At 46.0% G+C, this 21480-nt stretch overlaps 1 protein-coding gene across 1 annotated transcript; it reads right to left on the bottom strand.

The window, feature by feature from the left end:
- Positions 1-725: 725 nt before the first annotated feature.
- Positions 726-20887, bottom strand: LOC134755055 (neuronal cell adhesion molecule-like). The gene is made up of 13 exons (XM_063691532.1): positions 20721-20887; positions 19690-19862; positions 18379-18492; positions 18159-18161; positions 16937-17134; positions 12455-12609; positions 11110-11254; positions 9499-9650; positions 7213-7420; positions 6371-6577; positions 4839-4997; positions 2967-3058; positions 726-990 (listed from the first exon to the last, which is right to left on the bottom strand). The coding sequence occupies exons 1-13, from the start codon at positions 20885-20887 to the stop codon at positions 889-891; spliced, it is 1875 nt and encodes a 624-aa protein (XP_063547602.1). The 3' UTR covers positions 726-888.
- Between the last annotated feature and the right edge of the window lie 593 nt (positions 20888-21480).

Genomic DNA, 21480 nt, shown 5'->3' with positions numbered 1-21480 from the left:
GATATCGGCCTATCAGTTAGAACAATTTGACAGTTCCGAACAACTGACAGGCCGATATCGTCCGGCGGACTGAGTCATTGGGCCCCTTTAAAAACGTAAGGGGTCAGTTTAAATATATTTATTTATTTTAACTGTTTTTTAATTGACTAGTGTAAATCGTCAATAACTAATAATTTTATTTACCTATAAACAAAATTTTAATTTTAGTATATGGTGGCTAGTTATTAAAGGGTGGCCAGTTATTTACATCTTATACTAAAATGAATTATGTTTATAGGTGAATAGAATTCATTTTTAGCATAAGGTGGCCAGTTATTAAACAGTGGGAATGGGAATTTACTTTTAATGTATAAATCCTAAAGCACTAATTCAGTTCTAACGAAGCTACATGTATTAGGCACTTTTTATAAGCTCTTCGTTTATATGGTTTCTTAAATAAATAAATAGATACAGAAATACACATTATTTATACAAGTATTTTACTTCTATCCGATATTGAATCGGACAATGTGAAAACGCTCATAGGATATATTTGCGCCAAAATAGCAGTAACTCGGAGTCCACTTTCCAGGTAGCAAAGTGACGTCAGCGACGTCATAATGACGTCATTATTAAGTTACAATAACGTCGCTGACGTCATAATGACGTATAAATGCTACCTGGGTTGGTTACCCTGGACAGTGTATGGGGCATTTTCTATGAAAAGGGACCTTATTGTCGATGGCGCTTACGCCGCACAGCGTCGCGCGGCATTGTATTTATATCGGAGCATCGTTAATAATGGCGTAAGCGCCATCGACAATAAGGTCCCTTTTTGAAAATACCACGTATGTGTAGCCTACGAAGGCTTGAGGCGCGCGTCAGTTGACGTCTTAGACGATGAAAGGGTTAAACGTAGTATGAATGTTGCGTGGCAGGACACGTGTCGGGTGGGGGGTGAGGACACCCCACCAACACTCGGCAGGAGGGCACTGGCGTTGACGAGTACTGCTGCAATAAAGATATCAATCAAACAATCAATAATAATTTATTTCGAACAATCCATAATGTGTTAGTAACATACATACTAATTCTTAAATCTAGGGTTAGTACAAACATAATATTAATACAGAATTTTACATAATGGGGCACGTAGCTGCACCCAGTGCTTCAGTGGATATTATTAAGTCTTATTGGAGGGAGGGGGGGAGGCTGAGAAGATCACGAATAACCCTGCAATGCCTGCCCACGAGGAATTCTTCTGCCCACCCCCTCGGCGACTAAAATCCCGGAATCCACCCTGTGCTGCAGCTGCGAGCCTGAGCAGCTTTAACGTTTCGGATAGGTGGAAAGCGGAATGGTCTGCTTCGGCAACTCCGGGAAGCCACATATCTGACCCGTTTACAAAACCGAAAGGGTTTGACCTTCCTCGTAAAATCTGGTGCCGCCTGAACAGGCTGAGAACCGGACACGGTCGCTGCAATTCAGCTACACACAAATGGGGATGGACGGCTTCCCCACTTTGCGAATGTGGAGAGGAAGAGCAGACCACAGAACATATTTTTAAACGCTGCCCACTCCACTCATACCCTGGGCCTGCTGAGGATCTGAGCACCGTGACACCTGAGTTGGTTGCTTGGCTTGGCAACCTCAGGGCTACACTCTGATTGCCCTCAATGTAGGTATGTATGCCATACGATTAAATAAATAAATTAAGTCTTATTTTTTTACTAGCGACCCGCCCCGGCTTCGCACGGGTTACATAAAACCTTTACAAATTATGCACTAAAACCTTCCTCAAGAATTACTCTATTGATAGGTGAAAACCGCATCAAAATCCGTTGCGTAGTTTTAAAGATCTAAGCATACATAGGGACAGACAGACATACAGAGCGGAAAGCGACTTTGTTTTATACTTGTACAATGTACATACCTATGTATTTTAATGTAGTTTTGATACGTGCGCATATTGCAAAGGTAGTTCCTAGTGTATGCCCTAAAGAACACACTTTCCTAGGTTTTATTAAAAACCGGAAAAGTGCGAGTAGGACTCGCCCACCGAGGGTTCCGTACTATTTAGTATTTGTTATAGCGGCAACAGAAACACATCATCTGTGAAAATTTCAACTGTCTAGTTATCAGGTTCATGAGATACAGCCTGGTGACTGACAGACGGACAGTGGAGTCTAAAGGGGCCCACTGACTATCAGTCCGCCGGACGATATCGGTCTGTCAGTTAGAACAAAAATTTTACAGTTCCGAACAACTGACAGGCCGATATCGTCCGGCGGACTGATAGTCAGTGGGCCCCTTTAGTAATATATATTACTTCCTAAAGACCGGTCTTACGAGCACTACGAATGGGGTCAATACATCACCTATTTAAATTTTAAAGTTTTTTGATGGACACTTTTCATACATAGATATTTTGATCCTTTTACTTCTACACTCCATAGAAAGTTATGATTGAGTTGTTAGATTTTGAAGTTGTAGGAATACATATCTGGGGCCCGTTTCTCAAAAGCTTGTAACTTGTAATACAATGATGTCACTTTTTGACAGCTTTTGTTAGAAAGGGACTTCCACTTGTATTACAAGTTACAAGCTTTTGAGAAACGGGCCCCTGTTCGGGTATTTGGGATACATCGTGATTAGGGAATATTACGCGAAACTGCGTAGGTGGCGCCACTACCACAATCTGAGGGTCTATCGCGAAACAAGAAAATCGAAATTTCGCTTTCTAACATCTCTGTCACTCTTGCATATTCGAGCGATAAAGAGGCAGATAGCTAAATTTCGGATTCGCGTTACCCGGTAGGTACTCTGTAAACAAACCGCCTTGATGCATCAATGTCATATTTTATTATCTCTGAAAACATGTCAAAAACCTGTTAAAGGTACAGTATAAGTTACTCTATGGTTTACTAAAAAGGCTAGTGCTGCACTCTGGTGGCAGAACATTGCGGTAATATCCGTTATTGACTTACATTCTGACACGAAGCCAGCTGGTTGACGGTGATATTGGTCGTACCCAGCACCCGCTCGCCGCCCACGAAGTCGGGCTCGCGATGGAACGTTCCTGTTGCCAAAAAGGAGATCATTAGGATTAGCTTAGGAAAGATGTTTGGGTTCAAAACCCGGTAAGGGCATTTAATTGTGTTAATCACGAATATTTGTTTAAAGTATATATTTATCTATACATTGTATAAAACCGGCCAAGTGCGAGTCGGACTCGCGCACGAAGGGTTCCGTACCATTACGGAAAAAACAGCAAATAAATCACGTTTGTTGTATGGGAGCCCCATTTAAATATTTATATTATTCTGTTTTTAGTATTTGTTGTTATAGCGGCAACAGCAATACATCATCTGTGAAAATTTCAACTGTCTAGCTATCACGGTTTATGAGATACAGCCTGGTGACAGACAGACAGACGGACAGCGGAGTCTTAGTAATAGGGTCGCGTTTTCACCCTTTGGGTACGGACCCCTAATTTTTTTTATTTTATTAATTCAAAAAATTTACACAGCATTACAGCGAACTAATACACTGAGAAATTTATAATAGAAAGTATTTATACAACTAGGTACATGATACAGTCTAGAAAGGACAACAGAACAAATGTAAGAAAAAAAAACTAATACAAAACAGATGATTCACGCTTATCCATCGCCTCACAGTACCTCATACATTCTTTACACAGATCCATCCAACTACTTGCAAATAAATCACATTCCGGTGCTGATGCGAGGTAATAAGTATGTATTATCGTCGGCATAGTACCCATAGTACAAGCTTTGCTTGTTTGGGGCTAGGTTGATCTGTGTAAGATTGTTCCCAAATATTTATTTATTTATTTGCAAAACGGTGAAAGATTTCGATTGAATGAGGAATCTAATTTAACCACATACACAGACATACAGCGTAGTCGCCGCGACAGTGACAAATGGCAAACACTCCGTGTAAAGCGCTTTACGTGTGTCTGTGTCTGCACTGCGCGCACAGAGAACCATCCGTTCTTGTGTCTCCGTGACACGGTGACAAAGCGTTGTCGCCGCTACAGCGACAGTGACAACGACAAACACTCACCATCCGCCCTCGGCACCAGATCAGGGTTGTCCGTGTATCTCCTCGCCCGCACCGCGCGCACGCAGAGCGTTGTCGCCGCTATAGCGACAGTGACAACGACAAACACTAACCATCCGCCCTCGGCACCAGATCAGGGTTGTCCGTGTGTCTCCTCGCCCGCACCGCGCGCACGCAGAGCGTTGTCGCCGCTACAGCGACAGTGACAACGACAAACACTAACCATCCGCCCTCGGCACCAGATCAGGGTTGTCCGTGTGTCTCCTCGCCCGCACCGCGCGCGCGCAGAGCGTTGTCGCCGCTACAGCGACAGTGACACCGACAAACACTCACCGTCCGCCCTCGGCACCAGATCAGGGTTGTCCGTGTGTCTCCTCGCCCGCACCGCGCGCACGCAGAGCGTTGTCGCCGCTACAGCGACAGTGACACCGACAAACACTCACCGTCCGCCCTCGGCACCAGATCAGGGTTGTCCGTGTGTCTCCTCGCCCGCACCGCGCGCACGCAGAGCGTTGTCGCCGCTACAGCGACAGTGACAACGACAAACACTAACCATCCGCCCTCGGCACCAGATCAGGGTTGTCCGTGTGTCTCCTCGCCCGCACCGCGCGCGCGCAGAGCGTTGTCGCCGCTACAGCGACAGTGACACCGACAAACACTCACCGTCCGCCCTCGGCACCAGATCAGGGTTGTCCGTGTGTCTCCTCGCCCGCACCGCGCGCACGCATAGCGTTGTCGCCGCTACAGCGACAGTGACACCGACAAACACTCACCGTCCGCCCTCGGCACCAGATCAGGGTTGTCCGTGTGTCTCCTCGCCCGCACCGCGCGCACGCAGAGCGTTGTCGCCGCTATAGCGACAGTGACAACGACAACGATGGCTGACACCTCGAGCCAACGTGCCCAACCGCGGACCGGAGTCGGTTCTGTCACTGCTAGAAAAATTAAAATATATTTTTAAATTAAAGGAAAAATGGAAAAGTTTACACCTCCGGCAGCGCTCGAACCTGCGACCATTGGAACACCGGTCCAGTCGCTTCTGCCAACTGAGCCACGAAGGCCTACCATTACCAGTACGTACCAGTACCAGTCAATAGGAAAATGAAAATTAGGGGTAACACTAACACTCTCTCATCATTTGTGACGTTTTCAATCAAAAGGTACCACATTGTCGCTTGTCGATAAGGTTGATTTCTAATTGAAGTTATATGGAAATAGCGCCTTACTGACAAGCGACAATAAGTATCCTTTTGGTTGAAAATGGCACATTTAGAGCCTCAAGCAAATAAACAAAACCAAGTATTTGGTCAAAAATCAACAAAAAAGTCCGAATGATGGACTATACTAGTACTCTCCTGCCGCAAAGATCGTCTTATTAGGTTTTTTTTTTCTGGATGACATGGGTTTTGATGTAGCTTTGATTGGAAATAATAGGCAAGATACTAAATTACAATTATAGTACACAATTGTATTTATTTCGTAGGTTGTTACGTGTTTATAATAATTTTCGCGAGGTACTAAAAAGCCGATTCATGTTTTTTTTACTTCCAATATTATTTAAGTAAAGGTTAATACTATGGATGGTATAGAAAGGATGCCAATCTCTTATGGCAGAGTTGTTGCAAAAGTGACCGCTTTCAGCTTTAAATAATAGTTCCTAATCTCTCCGGTGGTGCTAGTTAGGCTCTGGGACATGAGTATAACATGAACCATATAAGGCAACAAATAACCCGACCAAATTACGTAGGTTGTTTTTGGTAGTATTTCGGTGTATGGTGGCGCCGCCTAATTACTGTTTTTTGATGGACACGTTTCATACATAGAGATTTGGCTCCTTTATATAGTCTCCATGGTTAATACAGTTAATTTTGAAACAATGTCAAGAATGCAGTAGAATTATAAAAAAAGATCCAATATAATTGATCTGAAGTTATAGTTTTTCCTAATTTTAATTTTACTGCTATTATATTATTTATATTGCTAGCACCATGCTGAGTCGGGACCATTTCGTGGCTTGTGTTACTTTTGTTGTGTTACGTACGTGTTATTATCTTCTTTTTTTGAGACGAATAATATGGTATTTTCTATAAAAAGGGACCTTATTGTCGATGGCGCTTACGCCATTATTAACGATGCTGCGATATAAATACAATGCCGCGCGACGCTGTGCGACGTAAGCGCCATAGACAATAAGGTCCCTTTTTATAGAAAATTCCCCATATACGCTATCTATCTATAACTGTATGTTTTGACCTCAGTGATAAAAATCTTTTACTTTTAAATCTGTACATCCTTAAAGACTCACCAAAAGCGCTCATCGGTGTATTCTGCATCTGTAACTCCACCTCCTCGCTCCGGCCCCTACTGTTGCTCGCGTACACCACCGCACTCAGGTTGCGCCCGGCCAACGCTAGCTGGAAGTGGCCCGCGGCGTCGGAAGCGTTGGTGACCACCGTACCGGTGGAGTCGCGGACCACGAGGTGAACGGTTTGGGGCCGGCCGCCGTCCCAATCTGGAACGGTTCATTGTTTTTTTTTTATTGTTACTTGCAAAGGCATTTTTAGGCGGGTTTTAGTGTCACGCGGATCGTCCGTGCAGATCGCTCCGCACCGGACCAATATGTATTAAGTTCAAGGAGCGTTTTAGAGTGGTACGCGCGGACAGCTTTGTCATACAATTTGGCGGTGCGGAGCGATCCGCACGGACGGTCCGCGTGACACTAAACTCCGCTTTAATGAATGCCTTGACCGACACCTAAACTTAAAATGACTAAGAAAATGTGCGACGACGCCGTCATGACTTTTTATTTGTTTGGGGTTGTACCAACTATCCTTAACTTTCCTAAATGGCATTTGAAGAATATACGTTTCAAATATAAGTCTTTCCATCGGTGGTTTAGGATGCGCGTTGTCATGTCTCACAAACGTAAACTTAGACTTCTAAGACTTCTTTCTTGCACTGAATGAAATTTCAAGCTCCCCACGGCTTAGGATTTGTGTTGTCTTTTCTGCCATCTAACTAACGTAGGTTCCCAGGTAACATAGTGACGTCAGCGACATTATGACGTCATTATGACATCAGCATGACGTCGCTGACGTCATAATGACGTATAAATGCTACCTGGGTTTTGAACCTCCAGAACCTCACCTTTCTTGCACTGAATCCTTAGAGTCCCCACCTCCTTGAGCACGCACCGCGGCGCACGCGGCGCGCCGCCCCGCGCCACCGCGTACGCGCATGCGCGCTTTTGCTCGCCGAACGAATTCGTTGCTCGGCAGAGCAGCGCGCCGTAGTCGCCGGCTCGCGGCAACCAGGTAAGCGTTGAGCTGTAGCGGTTCTGGTGGCCTGGGAGTTTCTGAAAACGTTGATAAATTTTATATATATCTTCTTGGATTTCATATAAAACTCGGTCTTTTGATAGACTTACGTGGGGATATAGATCCAACACGTAGAGGCCCCTTGCAGAGCTTTAATGTCATGTAGAACGCCTGATGGAACCTGTTCACAGGCGCAACAATAGACACCCATGAACCGGTCGCCGCAGGCATTGAGACTATTGCAGAAAAAGTGAACGGTATACCGGTCTAGCAAAGATAGATATAGCTCCGTGGTAGATGGATACAGTCTAAGGAAAAAACGTGCCTCGAAAATCAAGAAAATTTGATTCTCGATCAGATGGCGCCACTACCTTTCGCCTACTCTCGTATAGATGGCGTTGACGGTTTCGTTTGTTATTGAATTTTAACGCGTATCAGTGAAAGAACAAAAAAAAACATCGATAGATGGCAGTGAATTTACTGTGGCTACAAAATTTACTATGTCAGTACCGCTCTATCCTATTATATCCTCTTTGGGTCTATGGATTGAAGTTTGAGTGGACAATGAGAATGGGTTATTGCAAAGACGTCCGGACACCTGCCATAACAATGTTTTCACTAGTTATCCAGTAGAATCCAGTAATTATTTATCGTCTTATTTATTTTTAAACTGATTCACATTTTGTGCTAAAACCATACGTCTTCTGGGACCCAGGTAGCAAAGTGACGTCAGCGACTTAATAATGACGTAATTATGGCGTCATAATGACGTCGCTGACGTCATAATGACGTATAAATGCTGTTAGGGGATTTTATTCCAAGCCAACTCGTCGGTTGCCCAGAAAGTGTTTGTATGGATTAGGTAGTGCGGGAGATATGGGTTTTGTAGCTTTAAGGATGACTCACGTTAGACCGGGCCGTGTCCGGGCCGGAGCTTCCGGCGCTTACTTTTCTATGACATGACACGTGATCACGTGATGCTTTCCATACAAAACGAAGCGCCGGAAGCACCGGCCCGGACACGGCCCGGTCTAACGTGAGTCTTCCTTTAAGTGATAAGCCCTAAGACGGGTGTTGTTTTTGCGCTTAAACATCTCTTGAAAATCTTTAAGGTAATAGAGCCCAGATAGTATTTTGTTCTTTTCTATTAAGTAAGTCTCGTTCTCTACGGTGAACACTTGACAGGCAGACTGGAAGTTCATAAACCATTAGAAATTAATATAATAATAAATAACACCAAAATTGAGGAAGTGGACACTTTTAACATGTTAGGAATATCCCTAGACAGTAACATAAACTGGAAAAAACACATAGAAATAACTAAAACCAAAATCTCAAGCTTCCTATATGCACTGTACAACCTTCGTAGGACAACAGACTTAAAAACTGCTCTATCGGCCTATCATGCATTAGCACACTCGCGGTTAAGTTACGGAATCATGCTGTGGGGCAACAGCACAGATTCCGAGGATTTATTTGTCATGCAAAAAAAATGCGTCCGAATAATGGTTGGCATTCAATGCCCTGAAAGCAGCAGACCCTATTTTGAGGAACACGGGATACTGCCATTGCCGTGCCAGTATATCCTATCATTAGCCATATATGCGTGGAAATATAAATATTTATTTAAGGAACCAAATAGTGTCCGGAGAAAATATCAGCTTGTTATCCCCCCTTCCAGAACAAAAATGCTATCCAATAGCCCACAATATACAGCAATCCGGGTATACAATAAACTGCCAAACAAAATCAAGTCGCACAATAATTATAAATTATTTTATAAGGCAATCAAGGAATTTTTGTTACACAAATGCTATTATTCTTTAAATGATTTCTTAAATGATAATTTGGAATAAATTGAATTTCATAATAATAATGTAAAAATTTGTAATTGTAAAAATATTAATATTGGGATAATTTTATGATAAATTATAATTTAATATAATTTAAGCTGGTGAATAATGTATAGCTGTTAAAATATAATTTAGACTAAGTATTATTTAAGTAACTATGTTGCTATGCCCTAACGGGTGCATGTTGTAACCTAAGATATAAATAAGACCTAATGTAAACACATGTATGCAATAAATGATATGACTATGACTATGATAACTACCTTAACGCTGGTATACAGGGTGCGCGAGTCCGCGAAGGTCCAGCTGAACTGTAGGGGCTCCGGTGACGCCTCCACCACACAAGTTACTGTCTCGGCCTCTCCAGGCATGGCACCTATGGTCTCCTCGCCGCTTGACAGGCAGACTGGACGATCTGAAACAATTAGGAAGAAGTTAGGTTATGTTTGAAGAGTTTGTCCTATATCATAACCTGGTCCTGGAACACCAGCCCGGGGAGTCGCAGCTCGTGCTGTCGACAGATGGCGCCAGTGTCTACGTGTAGTTAGTATAGACAACTCACAGCCCACATTCAGAGTGACCTAGTCCTGGAACACCAGCCCTGGGAAGTGGGAGCTCGCGCCGTCGACAGATGGCGCCAGTGTCTACGTGTAGTTAGTATAGTATAGACAACTCACAGCCCACGTTCAGTGACCTGGTCCTAGAACACCAGCCCGGGGAAGTGGGAACTCGCGCCGTCGACAGATGGCGCCAGTGTCACGTGTAGTTAGTATAGACAACTCACAGCCCACGTTCAGCGTGACCTGGTCCTGGAACACCAGCCTGGGGAAGTGGGAGCTCGCGCCGTCGACAGATGGCGCCAGTGTCACGTGTAGTTAGTATAGACAACTCACAGCCCACGTTCAGCGTGACCTGGTCCTGGAACTCCAGCCTGGGGATGTGGGAGCTCGCGCCGTCGACAGATGGCGCCAGTGTCACGTGTAGTTAGTATAGATAACTCACAGCCCACGTTCAGCGTGACCTGGTCCTGGAACACCAGCCTGGGGAAGTGGGAGCTCGCGCCGTCGACAGATGGCGCCAGTGTCACGTGTAGTTAGTATAGACAACTCACAGCCCACGTTCAGCGTGACCTGGTCCTGGAACTCCAGCCTTGGGATGTGGGAGCTCGCGCCGTCGACAGATGGCGCCAGTGTCACGTGTAGTTAGTATAGACAACTCACAGCCCACGTTCAGCGTGACCTGGTCCTGGAACACCAGCCTGGGGAAGTGGGAGCTCGCGCCGTCGACAGATGGCGCCAGTGTCACGTGTAGTTAGTATAGACAACTCACAGCCCACGTTCAGCGTGACCTGGTCCTGGAACTCCAGCCTGGGGATGTGGGAGCTCGCGCCGTCGACAGATGGCGCCAGTGTCACGTGTAGTTAGTATAGACAACTCACAGCCCACGTTCAGCGTGACCTGGTCCTGGAACACCAGCCTGGGGAAGTGGGAGCTCGCGCCGTCGACAGATGGCGCCAGTGTCACGTGTAGTTAGTATAGACAACTCACAGCCCACGTTCAGCGTGACCTGGTCCTGGAACTCCAGCCTTGGGATGTGGGAGCTCGCGCCGTCGACAGATGGCGCCAGTGTCACGTGTAGTTAGTATAGACAACTCACAGCCCACGTTCAGCGTGACCTGGTCCTGGAACACCAGCCTGGGGAAGTGGGAGCTCGCGCCGTCGACAGATGGCGCCAGTGTCACGTGTAGTTAGTATAGACAACTCACAGCCCACGTTCAGCGTGACCTGGTCCTGGAACTCCAGCCTGGGGATGTGGGAGCTCGCGCCGTCGACAGATGGCGCCAGTGTCACGTGTAGTTAGTATAGACAACTCACAGCCCACGTTCAGCGTGACCTGGTCCTGGAACACCTGGCCGGGGAGGAGCGAGTTGTGGGCGCGGCACGCGAGCTCGCGCCCGCCGTCGCGGAGAGATGGCGCTAGTGTCAATGAGGATACCGTGTAGTTGCCGTCGTGGAGTTCCTGCAAATTATATATAATTATTATTTGACGGTAAATATTATACCAAAGTCAAGCGTGATCACGGCTTCCTGTTCCTTCACCGTCTACGTCTCAATCCCCGTTAACTAGTAACTTGGTGTAAGATTGGTCTAAAAAAGCGTCTTATTCGCCGAATCTCGACAATGTTTCGTCTAACCTCTGCACTCTGGGTTTAACTGTGGGACTCGATCAGGAAACTACTTGCGAGGTGCGAGGCATACGCTGACCGGCATGGTCTTAGGTACAATGCAGGAAAAAGTGAGGTCATGGTATTCAAGACACGAAAGTATAACCCGACCACTGTACCTAGAATCGTGATGGGAGGCGCACCCCTTAATGTAGTAAACAAATTTAAATATCTGGGTCATGTAATTAATAATGAACTAAGAGATGATTTAGTCAGAGAGAGAAAGGAGGGCAATGTCTATAAGAGGCAACATGCTTGCCCGCAGATTCGCACGGTGTAATAAGCAAGTAAAGCTGACGCTATTTAGAGCGTATTGTCAGACGTTTTACACGTGCGGTCTGTGGGCAAGTTTTACACAAAGGGCCTACAACACGTTGCGAGTCCAGTACAATAATGTCCTTAGGGTGCTGTTAAGGCTGCCGAGGCACTGTAGTGCGTCAGGCATGTTCGCCGAGGCGCGAACGGACGACTTCTATGCCATTAGACGGAAGAGAGTGGCCTCATTACTCCGACGTGTGCGCGGCAGCACTAACAGCATGCTAAGGGCGTTAGCCGAGCGCCTTGACTGCCCGCTCATTAGGTACTGGACAGAAGTAGTCATTGGTAGGTCTAAGTAGATATAGGTTACTAACATAATATTAAGGCTAAAATGTTACTAACAAAATATGGATCGCTTTTGATCTGAAATAAATATGTTTTATTTATTTTATTTTTTATTTAAAAGATTAAATTAACAAATAAGCAGTTCAGCCATATATTTGTTGTAATACTAGGAAGTGCACGCGCATAGTTAGGTTAGACATATCATGTGGCGCGTTTACCAAATCTGGACGCCTTTAAAATGCAACAAATTTAATAATATATGGAAAATGATAAAAAATATCTACCTTATGCACGCTCAGTCTTAGTAAAGTGTCCCCTAAATGCCAGGTGACGGAGGGGGGAGGCACGCAGCCAACACCACGCAATCCACCATTCTACCTTTGTTGTCCTACCTTATGCACGCTCGGCCTCAGCAGCGTGTCCCCCAGGTGCCAGGTGATGGAAGGGGGCGGCACGCAGCCAACCACCACGCAGTCCACCACTCGGGGTTGGCCCGCTTCAAAATCTACGTTGTTATTTAGGCGTATCTCCACGCTTAGAGGAGGCACTGAAATTAAAGAAATCAATAATTATCGGGGTAATTTACTTACACAAATCGAGATAACCCCGGCTGTCTTAGGGAGTCCGCAATGTCGCTCGTCATGAGTGCACGCACGTGTACGCGCGCAGGTGACATTGTAGGTAAAATCCGCCGCACGCGCCCGCGTCAGAGCGACGCTCATAATATTTTGACTAGGAGGATATAACCAGATATTACCAAAACGGAGACGCCACGTCTGTAATTTTCTTTACAAAAAGGTCTGCCGATTTTTGCGGGGGAGGGGAACGTCAAATGTATACGTAACGTAAAAATAGCCATGTCAGATAAACGTCAGTCCATACATTGTGTATGACCATTGGCCGACTATTTTCGACAGAGGGGAACGCCTGTTAATGGCTACTCCGTTTGGTTATATCCTCTTAGTATTTTTCGTTAACTCGCTCGCCCGCTCCGTGCACATGCGCGCTGTTGCGGACGCCATAGAAGGTAGGATCCTATAGAAGTGGCCTACCGACTGGCACTGGTCTCGGACTGGCATGTATCGGAGGAGGTGTCGTGCTCAGACCACAGGTGGATTCGATTTGACATTCAGGTAAAAACACTCACAGCAGTGCCAAGGCGGGACCCACGTAGGACGAATCGCGACCTCTACACCCTGCGTTTAAGCGCAGCATTGGAACAGCAGGGGGGTCCCCTCAAATTGGAAGGCACAGCGAGAATTGAAGAACAGGTAGACATCCTCACGAACACTATCCTGGATTGCTACCAACAGGCATGCCCATTATCCACCCCACCGACAGGAAGCGGAAGGAAGAACAACTGGTGGGGACCTGAGCTGGAGAGACTCAGGCGCAAGATGAGGAGGCAACTCAACAGAGCTATGAACACTGGCGCCGACGAGGACTGGGATAACTACAAGTCCACCAAGGCCGCGTACAAAAAACGTCTCAGGTACAGAAGCACAAACTCATGGCGCAAGTTCTGTACTGACATTGAGACCACCATGCAAGCTAACAGGGTAAGGAAGGTCCTCTCCACCAACTCGACTATTACCTTAGGATCCCTGCGTAAGCCAGACAACTCTCTCACCAACTCACCGGAGGAAGCAGAGCGGGTCCTGGTGCAAACACACTTCCCGGACTGCGCTATATCGCACCCAGTGAGTCTGGGGGAAGAGGAGACTACTCCGACAGAGGACGAGTGGCTACAGACACACGAGGTAATCAGCCTGCAGCGCACGCAGTGGGCCATAAACAGCTTTGACTCCTTCAAGTCTTCAGGAACGGACGGGATCTTCCCTGCGCTACTCAAATGGGGCGGGAAGCATCTCACCCTGAAGCTGACCATCGTTCTGCGCGCCTGCCTGGCTCACAGATATGTGCCGAAAAGATGGAGAGAGGTCAAAGTGATCTTCATACCGAAACCAGGTAAAGGCGACTACTCGGATCCTAAATCGTTTAGGCCCATCAGCCTGACCTCCTTCATGCTGAAAACCTTGGAGAGGTTGTGCGACAGGTATCTGAGGGAGAGGGTGCTAAGTAATGTGCCCCTACATCCCAACCAACATGCCTACAGCCCTGGCAAATCTACAGAGTCGGCACTTCATGCAGTGGTAAGCAAAATCGAGGTGGCGATCAAAAGCAGGTCCATGTGCTTAGGAACCTTTATTGATATAGAGGGAGCTTTCGACAGGACCAGGTTCAGCAGCATAACAGCAGCACTGGTAAGGCACGGTGCGAATGCAGTTATGACCAAATGGATAAACAACATGTTGAGCCAGAGAGTCATCAAACTCGGGACAGGTGAGACACAACAGGCACTAGTGGCAAAGGGATGCCCCCAAGGCGGAGTCCTATCACCACTTCTATGGAACCTAGTGGTGAACGACCTGATCACTACACTAAACAACAATCACTACTACACGATCGGCTATGCCGACGACATAGTGATACTAACGAGCGGCAATCATTCAGGTACGGTGTGCGAGGTTACCCGCTCTGCACTAGCCATCGTGGAGCGCTGGTGCATTAACAACGAACTCACAGTCAATCCACGCAAGACGGATCTGGTTATGTTCACCAACAAACGCAATTTGGGAAACTACCGCCTTCCCAAACTGTTCAATACAGAACTCCAACTATCTGCAGAGGTAAAGTATCTAGGGGTAATACTCGACAGCAAACTAAATTGGAGCAATCACTTAAACAGCAAAATTGACAAAGCTACAATCGCATTCTGGCAATGTCGTAGAATGGTTGGTAAAACCTGGGGACTAACTCCCAGGATAATTCTATGGCTCTACCAGGCAATCATACGACCAATAATAAGCTACGGCGCGATAGTATGGTGGCCACGCACCAAACTATCCACAGTGGAAGCTAGACTACAACGACTCCAGAGGCTGGCCTGTATGGCGGCCACGGGCTGCATGAGAACAACACCAACTGCGGCCCTGGAAGCCCTACTGGGCCTGCCGCCGCTGCACCTCTTTATACAACAGGAAGCGCTAGCTGCGGCGGTACGTCTCAAAAAATCTAATCTCTGGAGACCGCCTAGGGTGCCACACACCGAGATCCTCTACGAGGCCATAGGTAAGGAACCGCTAATTGAGGCGGTGACTGACAGGATACCCAGGCAATTCGTCTTCGACAAAAAGTACAAAATACAATTACACGAAGAACCCCATGAAGGACTCAACCCAAGGGAGCTGAGAATCTTCACGGATGGATCAAAGACAAGGTCAGGCACTGGCGCTGGGGCATTCTCAGAGGACCTAAACATACACATCTCGACACCACTTGGTGCACATAACACAGTCTTCCAGGCAGAATGTATGGGCATCATAATGGCAGCACACGCAATCGTCTCAAGGAAAGTACTGGACTACCCCATCCGCATACTCTCCGATAGTCGGTCGGTATTACAAGCCCTGCAAAGTTATACTTTGACCTCAGGGCTAATCTACGAATGCCACAAAGCTCTATCAGAGGTATGTACCACCAATAGCGTAACTCTGCAGTGGATTAAAGGACACAGCAACTCGCGAGGTAACGATGCAGCCGACATATTAGCAAGAGGAGGCTCGGAACTGAAGGTGGCAGGACCGGAGCCAATCCTACCTCTGCCATATGCCTGGCTCCGGAACATGCTGCGACACAACACCAAGGTAAAACACCAACAGTATTGGACTAACCTAGGTACCTGCAGACAGGCGAAGGAAGCCCTCCCGACGATCAACCCAGGTCTGTCACGGAGGCTGCGACTGCTGAAGAGGCCACAACTCCGGCTACTAACTGGAGCCATAACTGGCCACGCCTCACTAAACAAACACTTACTAACCATGCGTGTTACAGATAGCCCCCTTTGCAGGGCATGCATGGAGGCAGAAGAGACAGCCGCCCACGTCATCCTCGAATGTCCAGGGGTGGCAGAATACCGGGCACAATACCTCGGTTCGCCGGGGTCTCTCCCAGAAGTCGTCGGCAACATCAAGGGTCTGCTAGGCTTCTTGGAGGAGTTGGGTTGGCAGGAGTAGTGCCGGCAACCCATCACGCAAAATAGGCGCATCGTAAGACGTCGAGTTGCGGAAACCTAGCCCGCGAACACCTAGTGGCCTACCGAACGCCCGTGAGGGACAGAACATACGCAATGCGACATTACGATTGGTAGAGTAGATTTGTAGCCCACCATAAACCATACAAATTTACGGTGAAATCAAAAAAATGTGAGACTGTAACAAGTACAAACAATAATAACGCTTTCTCTGCTACTCCTGATACATAAAAGATTATCACGTTCTGACAGTTCCCCCCACCACTCATGCCTAATCCAGTTTTATACTAGATTCATGGCGGACGCCTTTTGTATAAACTGGCGCACAGTGTGCGCGGTTACATGTATAGTAGACACAGAGACATCTTGTGTACTAAGTAATCACTCAGGGACATATATGTTGCCAGACAGGGTGATGGCAGGTGGGCCGAAATGTTAACGGAATGGTGGCCGCTTTCAGACGAAAGGAGTGCCTGGCGTCCGTTGGGTGGACGACATTCGGAAGATTGCGGGACACTTCTGGATGAGATTGGCTCAGGACCGGAATAAGTGGCGTACTCGAAGAGAGGCTTAAGGATGACTCACGTTAGACCGGGCCGGAGCTTCCAGCGCTTCGTTTTCTATGGAAAGCATCACGTGATCACCTGTCATGTCATAGAAAAGTAAGCGCCGGAAGCTCCGGCCCGGTCACGGCCCGATCTAACGTGTCATCCTTTATGCTCAGCAGTGGGCGATAGAAGGCTGATATGATGAAGTAATTACGTGTAGGTTAGGTACTCACAATACATAGTGACCAGCACACTCGCGCTCAGCGGCTCTGTGACGTCGGCGTTCTGCGCGAGGCACTCGTAATGCGCGTCCAGCTCGACGCGCGTCGCGTTGGTCACGCTAACTGTAGCGCGTAGCGTGCGCGGGCGCGACGCCTCGGCGCGCTCGATCACGATGCCGTTGCGACGCCAGAAGAGAAGCGTGTCAGGCTCTGGGATACATAGAAAACGTGTATCATTTAAGGCAATGGCCTGACACTCTTTGATGAAGAAAGATAGTCTTATTGCGATTCCTATAAGAGAAAAGAGAAAATAGTGCCATGCTTTGTCTTTATCACCGACCGGGCATTTTTTCATGGTCGTATGGCATCATGTGGGCATCATAGCAAGGAGGCGAAGGCGAAATACCAAAATTTATAAGTGAAAGAGAAAAGACATTGGACATGCAAACCGGATAAATTGCGTACATTTTATATGAATAGAGTAAGACCAAGAAAAGTCTGCAGCGATTTTGACAGCATACGCAGTGCAAGTGTTATTTTGAATGTCAAACGTCTATGAAATTATGACGTATAAATAACGCACTGCGTGTGATATCAAAATCGCTGCAGACTTTTCTTAGTCTAACTCTATTCTTTCTCTTACCCCCGGTCGCTCGGTGGCGCGTCTATACTACTACTACTACTTGTATATACTATGTCTATGATTTAAAGCTTAGAGTAAACACGTCACATTTTTATACTTATTAACAAAATGAATAGCAAAAAATTACGTAGCGGTTGCAGACTATTTGATATTTTATTAACACGTCTCTTAAAAACTGTAAATCCCGCCATATTAAGGATGACTCACGTTAGACCAGGCCGTGTCCGGGCCGGAGCTTCCGGCGCTTCGTTTTCTATGGAAAGCATCACGTGATCACCTGTCATGTCATAGAAAAGTAAGCGCCGGAAGCTCCGGCCCAGACACGGTCCGGTCTAACGTGAGTCATCCTTTAGTCAGCGCTATGGAAATATATCAAGTATTGAATATAAATATAAATAAGTAAATGTATAAATGTAACTTTCCGGTTGTCCTACCTACCTAGGTAGGTATGGCTCATGTTTTTCTTTGATCTTCTTTTTATCTCTGCTGTTTAGTGTGTATGGTAACATTATGTTCTTAGTAATGACTGTAGATTTGTTAGTTCGCATGATTATTAATTTATTTTATTTTATAATGTTTAGCCTAGATTACGGTCTAATATATTGTTGTATGTCCTCACAGGACGTCATGGACTGACTTTCAGAATTGATGTAACACCTAAATTATAAAATGTATGTATATACATGACTTTACAATCAATAAATGATATGATATGAATGAACCTCCAGGTCTGTTTCTTAAGTATGTTAAGTACATTTGTACTTCAAATCCATTTGTGTTCTAAATAAACTAAAAAAGAAGATTAACTTACCATCAGCAACTTCGCAGGTGAGAGTAAAGTTGGTTCCAAGGCTAATGTGCTGGATGTGACCTCTCTTAAGTGGTTCACCAGCGTCATTGTAGATCTGAGGCGTGCCGGGAGAATCTGAAATACATTCGTGATTCTAAAGCTTAGAATTATACCTACCAAGCTAAGTTGGCAGCGATTTTTGATAGGACAGACTGTGCAAGTGTTATTTTAAACGTCATAATCCATACTAATAAAGCTAGACCAAGAAAAGTCTGCAGCGATTTTGATAGCACACGCAGTGCAAGTGTAATTCCCCAGTAGCATTAATACGTCATAATTACGTCAGCGACGTCATTATGACGTAATAATGCCGTCATAATGTCGTCGCTGACGTCATTATGACGTCGCTGACGTCATTTTGCTACCTGGGTTACGTCATGATTTCATAGAAGTTTGACGTTTAAAATAACACTTGCACTGCGTATGCTATCAAAATCGGTGTAGACTTTTCTTGGTCTAACTTTATTATAAATGCAAAAGTGTGTCTATCTGTCTGTCTGTTACCTCTTCACGGTTAAACCGCTGAACCGATTTAGTTGAAATTTGGCATAGAGATAGTTTCCCGGGGAAGGACATAGGATAGTTTTTATTCCAGAAATCACCCTTTAGGGGGGTGGAAGTTTGTATAGGAAATCGATAAAAGGCAGATTAGATAAAAAATAAGCTACCCAAATTACTAACTCCAAGCAGACGAAGTCGCGGGCAAAAGCTAGTTTCAAATAACAGTAGGTAAACTGAAATAAATGTTATATACTAAGGAAAAGTGACCCATTCGGCCACCGGGCCACAGCGGCATAGGTCGAATTTTTCCAAGTATATGCACTTGTTACTGAAGGCTAAGGCGACCCTGGCCATCACTAAGGTAGAACAGTAGGGTTCGACCTTCTAACTGAATCAACCATGTGATGATGTGTGATGTGAGTATTTTCTGTAAATAATTTAATTTGTTCTAATACTTCTACCAGTGACAGTAGGTACTTCGAGTAAAGGATGACTCACGTTAGACCGGGCCGTGTTCGGGCCGGAGCTTGCGGCGCTTCGTTTTCTATGGAAAGCATCACGTGATCACCTGTCATAGAAAAGTAAGCGCCGGAAGCTCCGGCCCGGACACGGTCCGGACACGGCCTGGTCTAAAGTGAGTCATCCTTAACAGTACTTTGGATAAAAACACAGACTATGGGTTAGATTAGGCAACACCACAGACTATGGGTTAGATTAGGCAATACTGTGAGAGAGAGATTGTGGTAGAACTATACGTACACAACTACTCACCAACCAGTCTTATATCGATGACATAGTCCACCGACGGCGACGCCTGATAGTGCACCCGGCAGCGATAAACGCCGCTGTCTCTGTCGCTCACGCGCTTTAGAAGGAGAGAGGTGTCGTCGTGGCAGGCGCCCGCGATGCACGTCGTGCCGAATACTTGGTCTAGTGAGAGTGATCTGGGGAAGTAGTGTTGAGTTAGCGATAGATGGGGTAAGTCTGATAAAGGTAATTAATTTTGCATTAAACATTTTAAATAGTAATTAATTTATAGAATAGAATAAAATTTTATTCGTAAGCACAAACAAAGGAGACATTACACAATATAAAAGATACATAATATAAAAGAAAACACAGAATAAGATTAAAGTGCCACGAAATGGCCTCATCTCAGCATGTTGCTGGTGGCTTCCAGCGCTGATCTTCCGGTGAGACCATCAGGTGAGAAGAATCACGGAAGGTAACAGACAAGAAGAAAAAATACATAAAATAACATACAGTCAACAAATAGTAAAATAAGAAAAAGTTACACAGCAAGAAGATACAACATAACGACTAAATTAAATTGAAAATATTTATATAAAACAAGCATCGTACTGTATAGGTCGGTTATAGGATGACTCACGTTAGACCGGGCCGTGACCGGGCCGGAGCTTCCGGCGCTTCGTTTTCTATGGAAAGCATCACGTGATCACCTGTCATATCATAGAAAAGTAAGCGCCGAAAGCTCCGGCCCGGACACGGCCCGGTCTAACGTGAGTCATCCTTATAGTGGTAGGTGTACATGCTCAACCGAATTTAGCATGCAAAATGGGTAACTTAAAGGAATATTTTACAACTGAATACCCGCAGAGGAGCCACAACACCTCTTAGTCCCTTACGTAAGCGAACAACTCGCAACGCGAAGCGGCGCGGCGCGGCGGGCCCACGGCGTTCGCGTTCGCAACGAGGACACTACGTACGAGGACGTAGGACACTTCTAGAAGGTATCAAAGGATTGATTCAACGCGTGTTGTTCGCCTACGTAGTACGCGTACCTTCGTTGAGTCTCCTCATTAGGGAAGCGGTAGAGGAATTCCCTTTCGTTCTTGAGCCACAGCACGTAAGCGTCAGGCCCGTCTAGAAACACCTTGCCTTGGCCGCAGGGAAGCCGTGCGTCGTGACCCCTTACGGCTCTGAGGACCACCACTTCTGTGAACGACATTATTAATTGTGGTGTTTTCTATAAAAAGGGACCTTATTGTCGATGGCGCTTACGCCATTATAAACGATGCTCCGAAATAAATACAATGCTGCGCGACGCTGTGCGGCGTAAGCGCCATCGACAATAAGGTCCCTTTTCATAGAAAATGCCCCAATTTACTTTAGGGGTTATATCTTGAAATTGACGACCGGTCTGGCCTAGTGGGTAGTGACCCTGCCTGTGAAGCCGATGGTCCTGGGTTCGAATCCCGGTAAGGGCATTTGTTTGTGTGATGAGCACAAATATTTGTTTCTGAGTCTTGGGTGTTTTCTATATATTTATGTATTTGTACATTATATATATCGTTGTCTGAGTACCTATAACACAAGCCTTCTTGAGCTTACTGTGGGACTTAGTCAATCTGTGTAAGAATGTCCTATAATATAAAAAAAAAATATTTTCATTATCAATATTTAGTTACATGTGAAGTGATAAGAAATGGGATCGCGGGCTTAGCATGGTAGCGTGACAAGGCCGTGATAGGGCGAAATCGTGATAGTTATCCACATCTGACAGCGGTAGATGACAGAATGACAGCGGTAGATGACAGAATG

This window comes from Cydia strobilella, chromosome Z (genome assembly GCF_947568885.1).
Source record: "Cydia strobilella chromosome Z, ilCydStro3.1, whole genome shotgun sequence".
In the NCBI taxonomy this organism is placed as follows: domain Eukaryota; kingdom Metazoa; phylum Arthropoda; class Insecta; order Lepidoptera; family Tortricidae; genus Cydia; species Cydia strobilella.
The sequence above is the reverse complement of the archived record's forward strand: the minus strand, read 5'-3'. Positions and strand labels throughout refer to the sequence as shown.

Bases quoted from the DNA above. Each gene is read 5' to 3' on its own strand.
- LOC134755055 (XM_063691532.1), bottom strand. From the start codon at position 20,887: ATGTCGTTCACAGAAGTGGTGGTCCTCAGAGCCGTAAGGGGTCACGAC. The intron at 11,255-12,454 runs GTAGGACAACAA...TATAATTTGCAG, and splicing joins TGAGGCCGAGCGTGCATAAG to GAACTCCACGACGGCAACTA. The intron at 6,578-7,212 runs GTGAGGTTCTGG...GAACCGTTCCAG, and splicing joins AAGGATTCAGTGCAAGAAAG to ATTGGGACGGCGGCCGGCCC.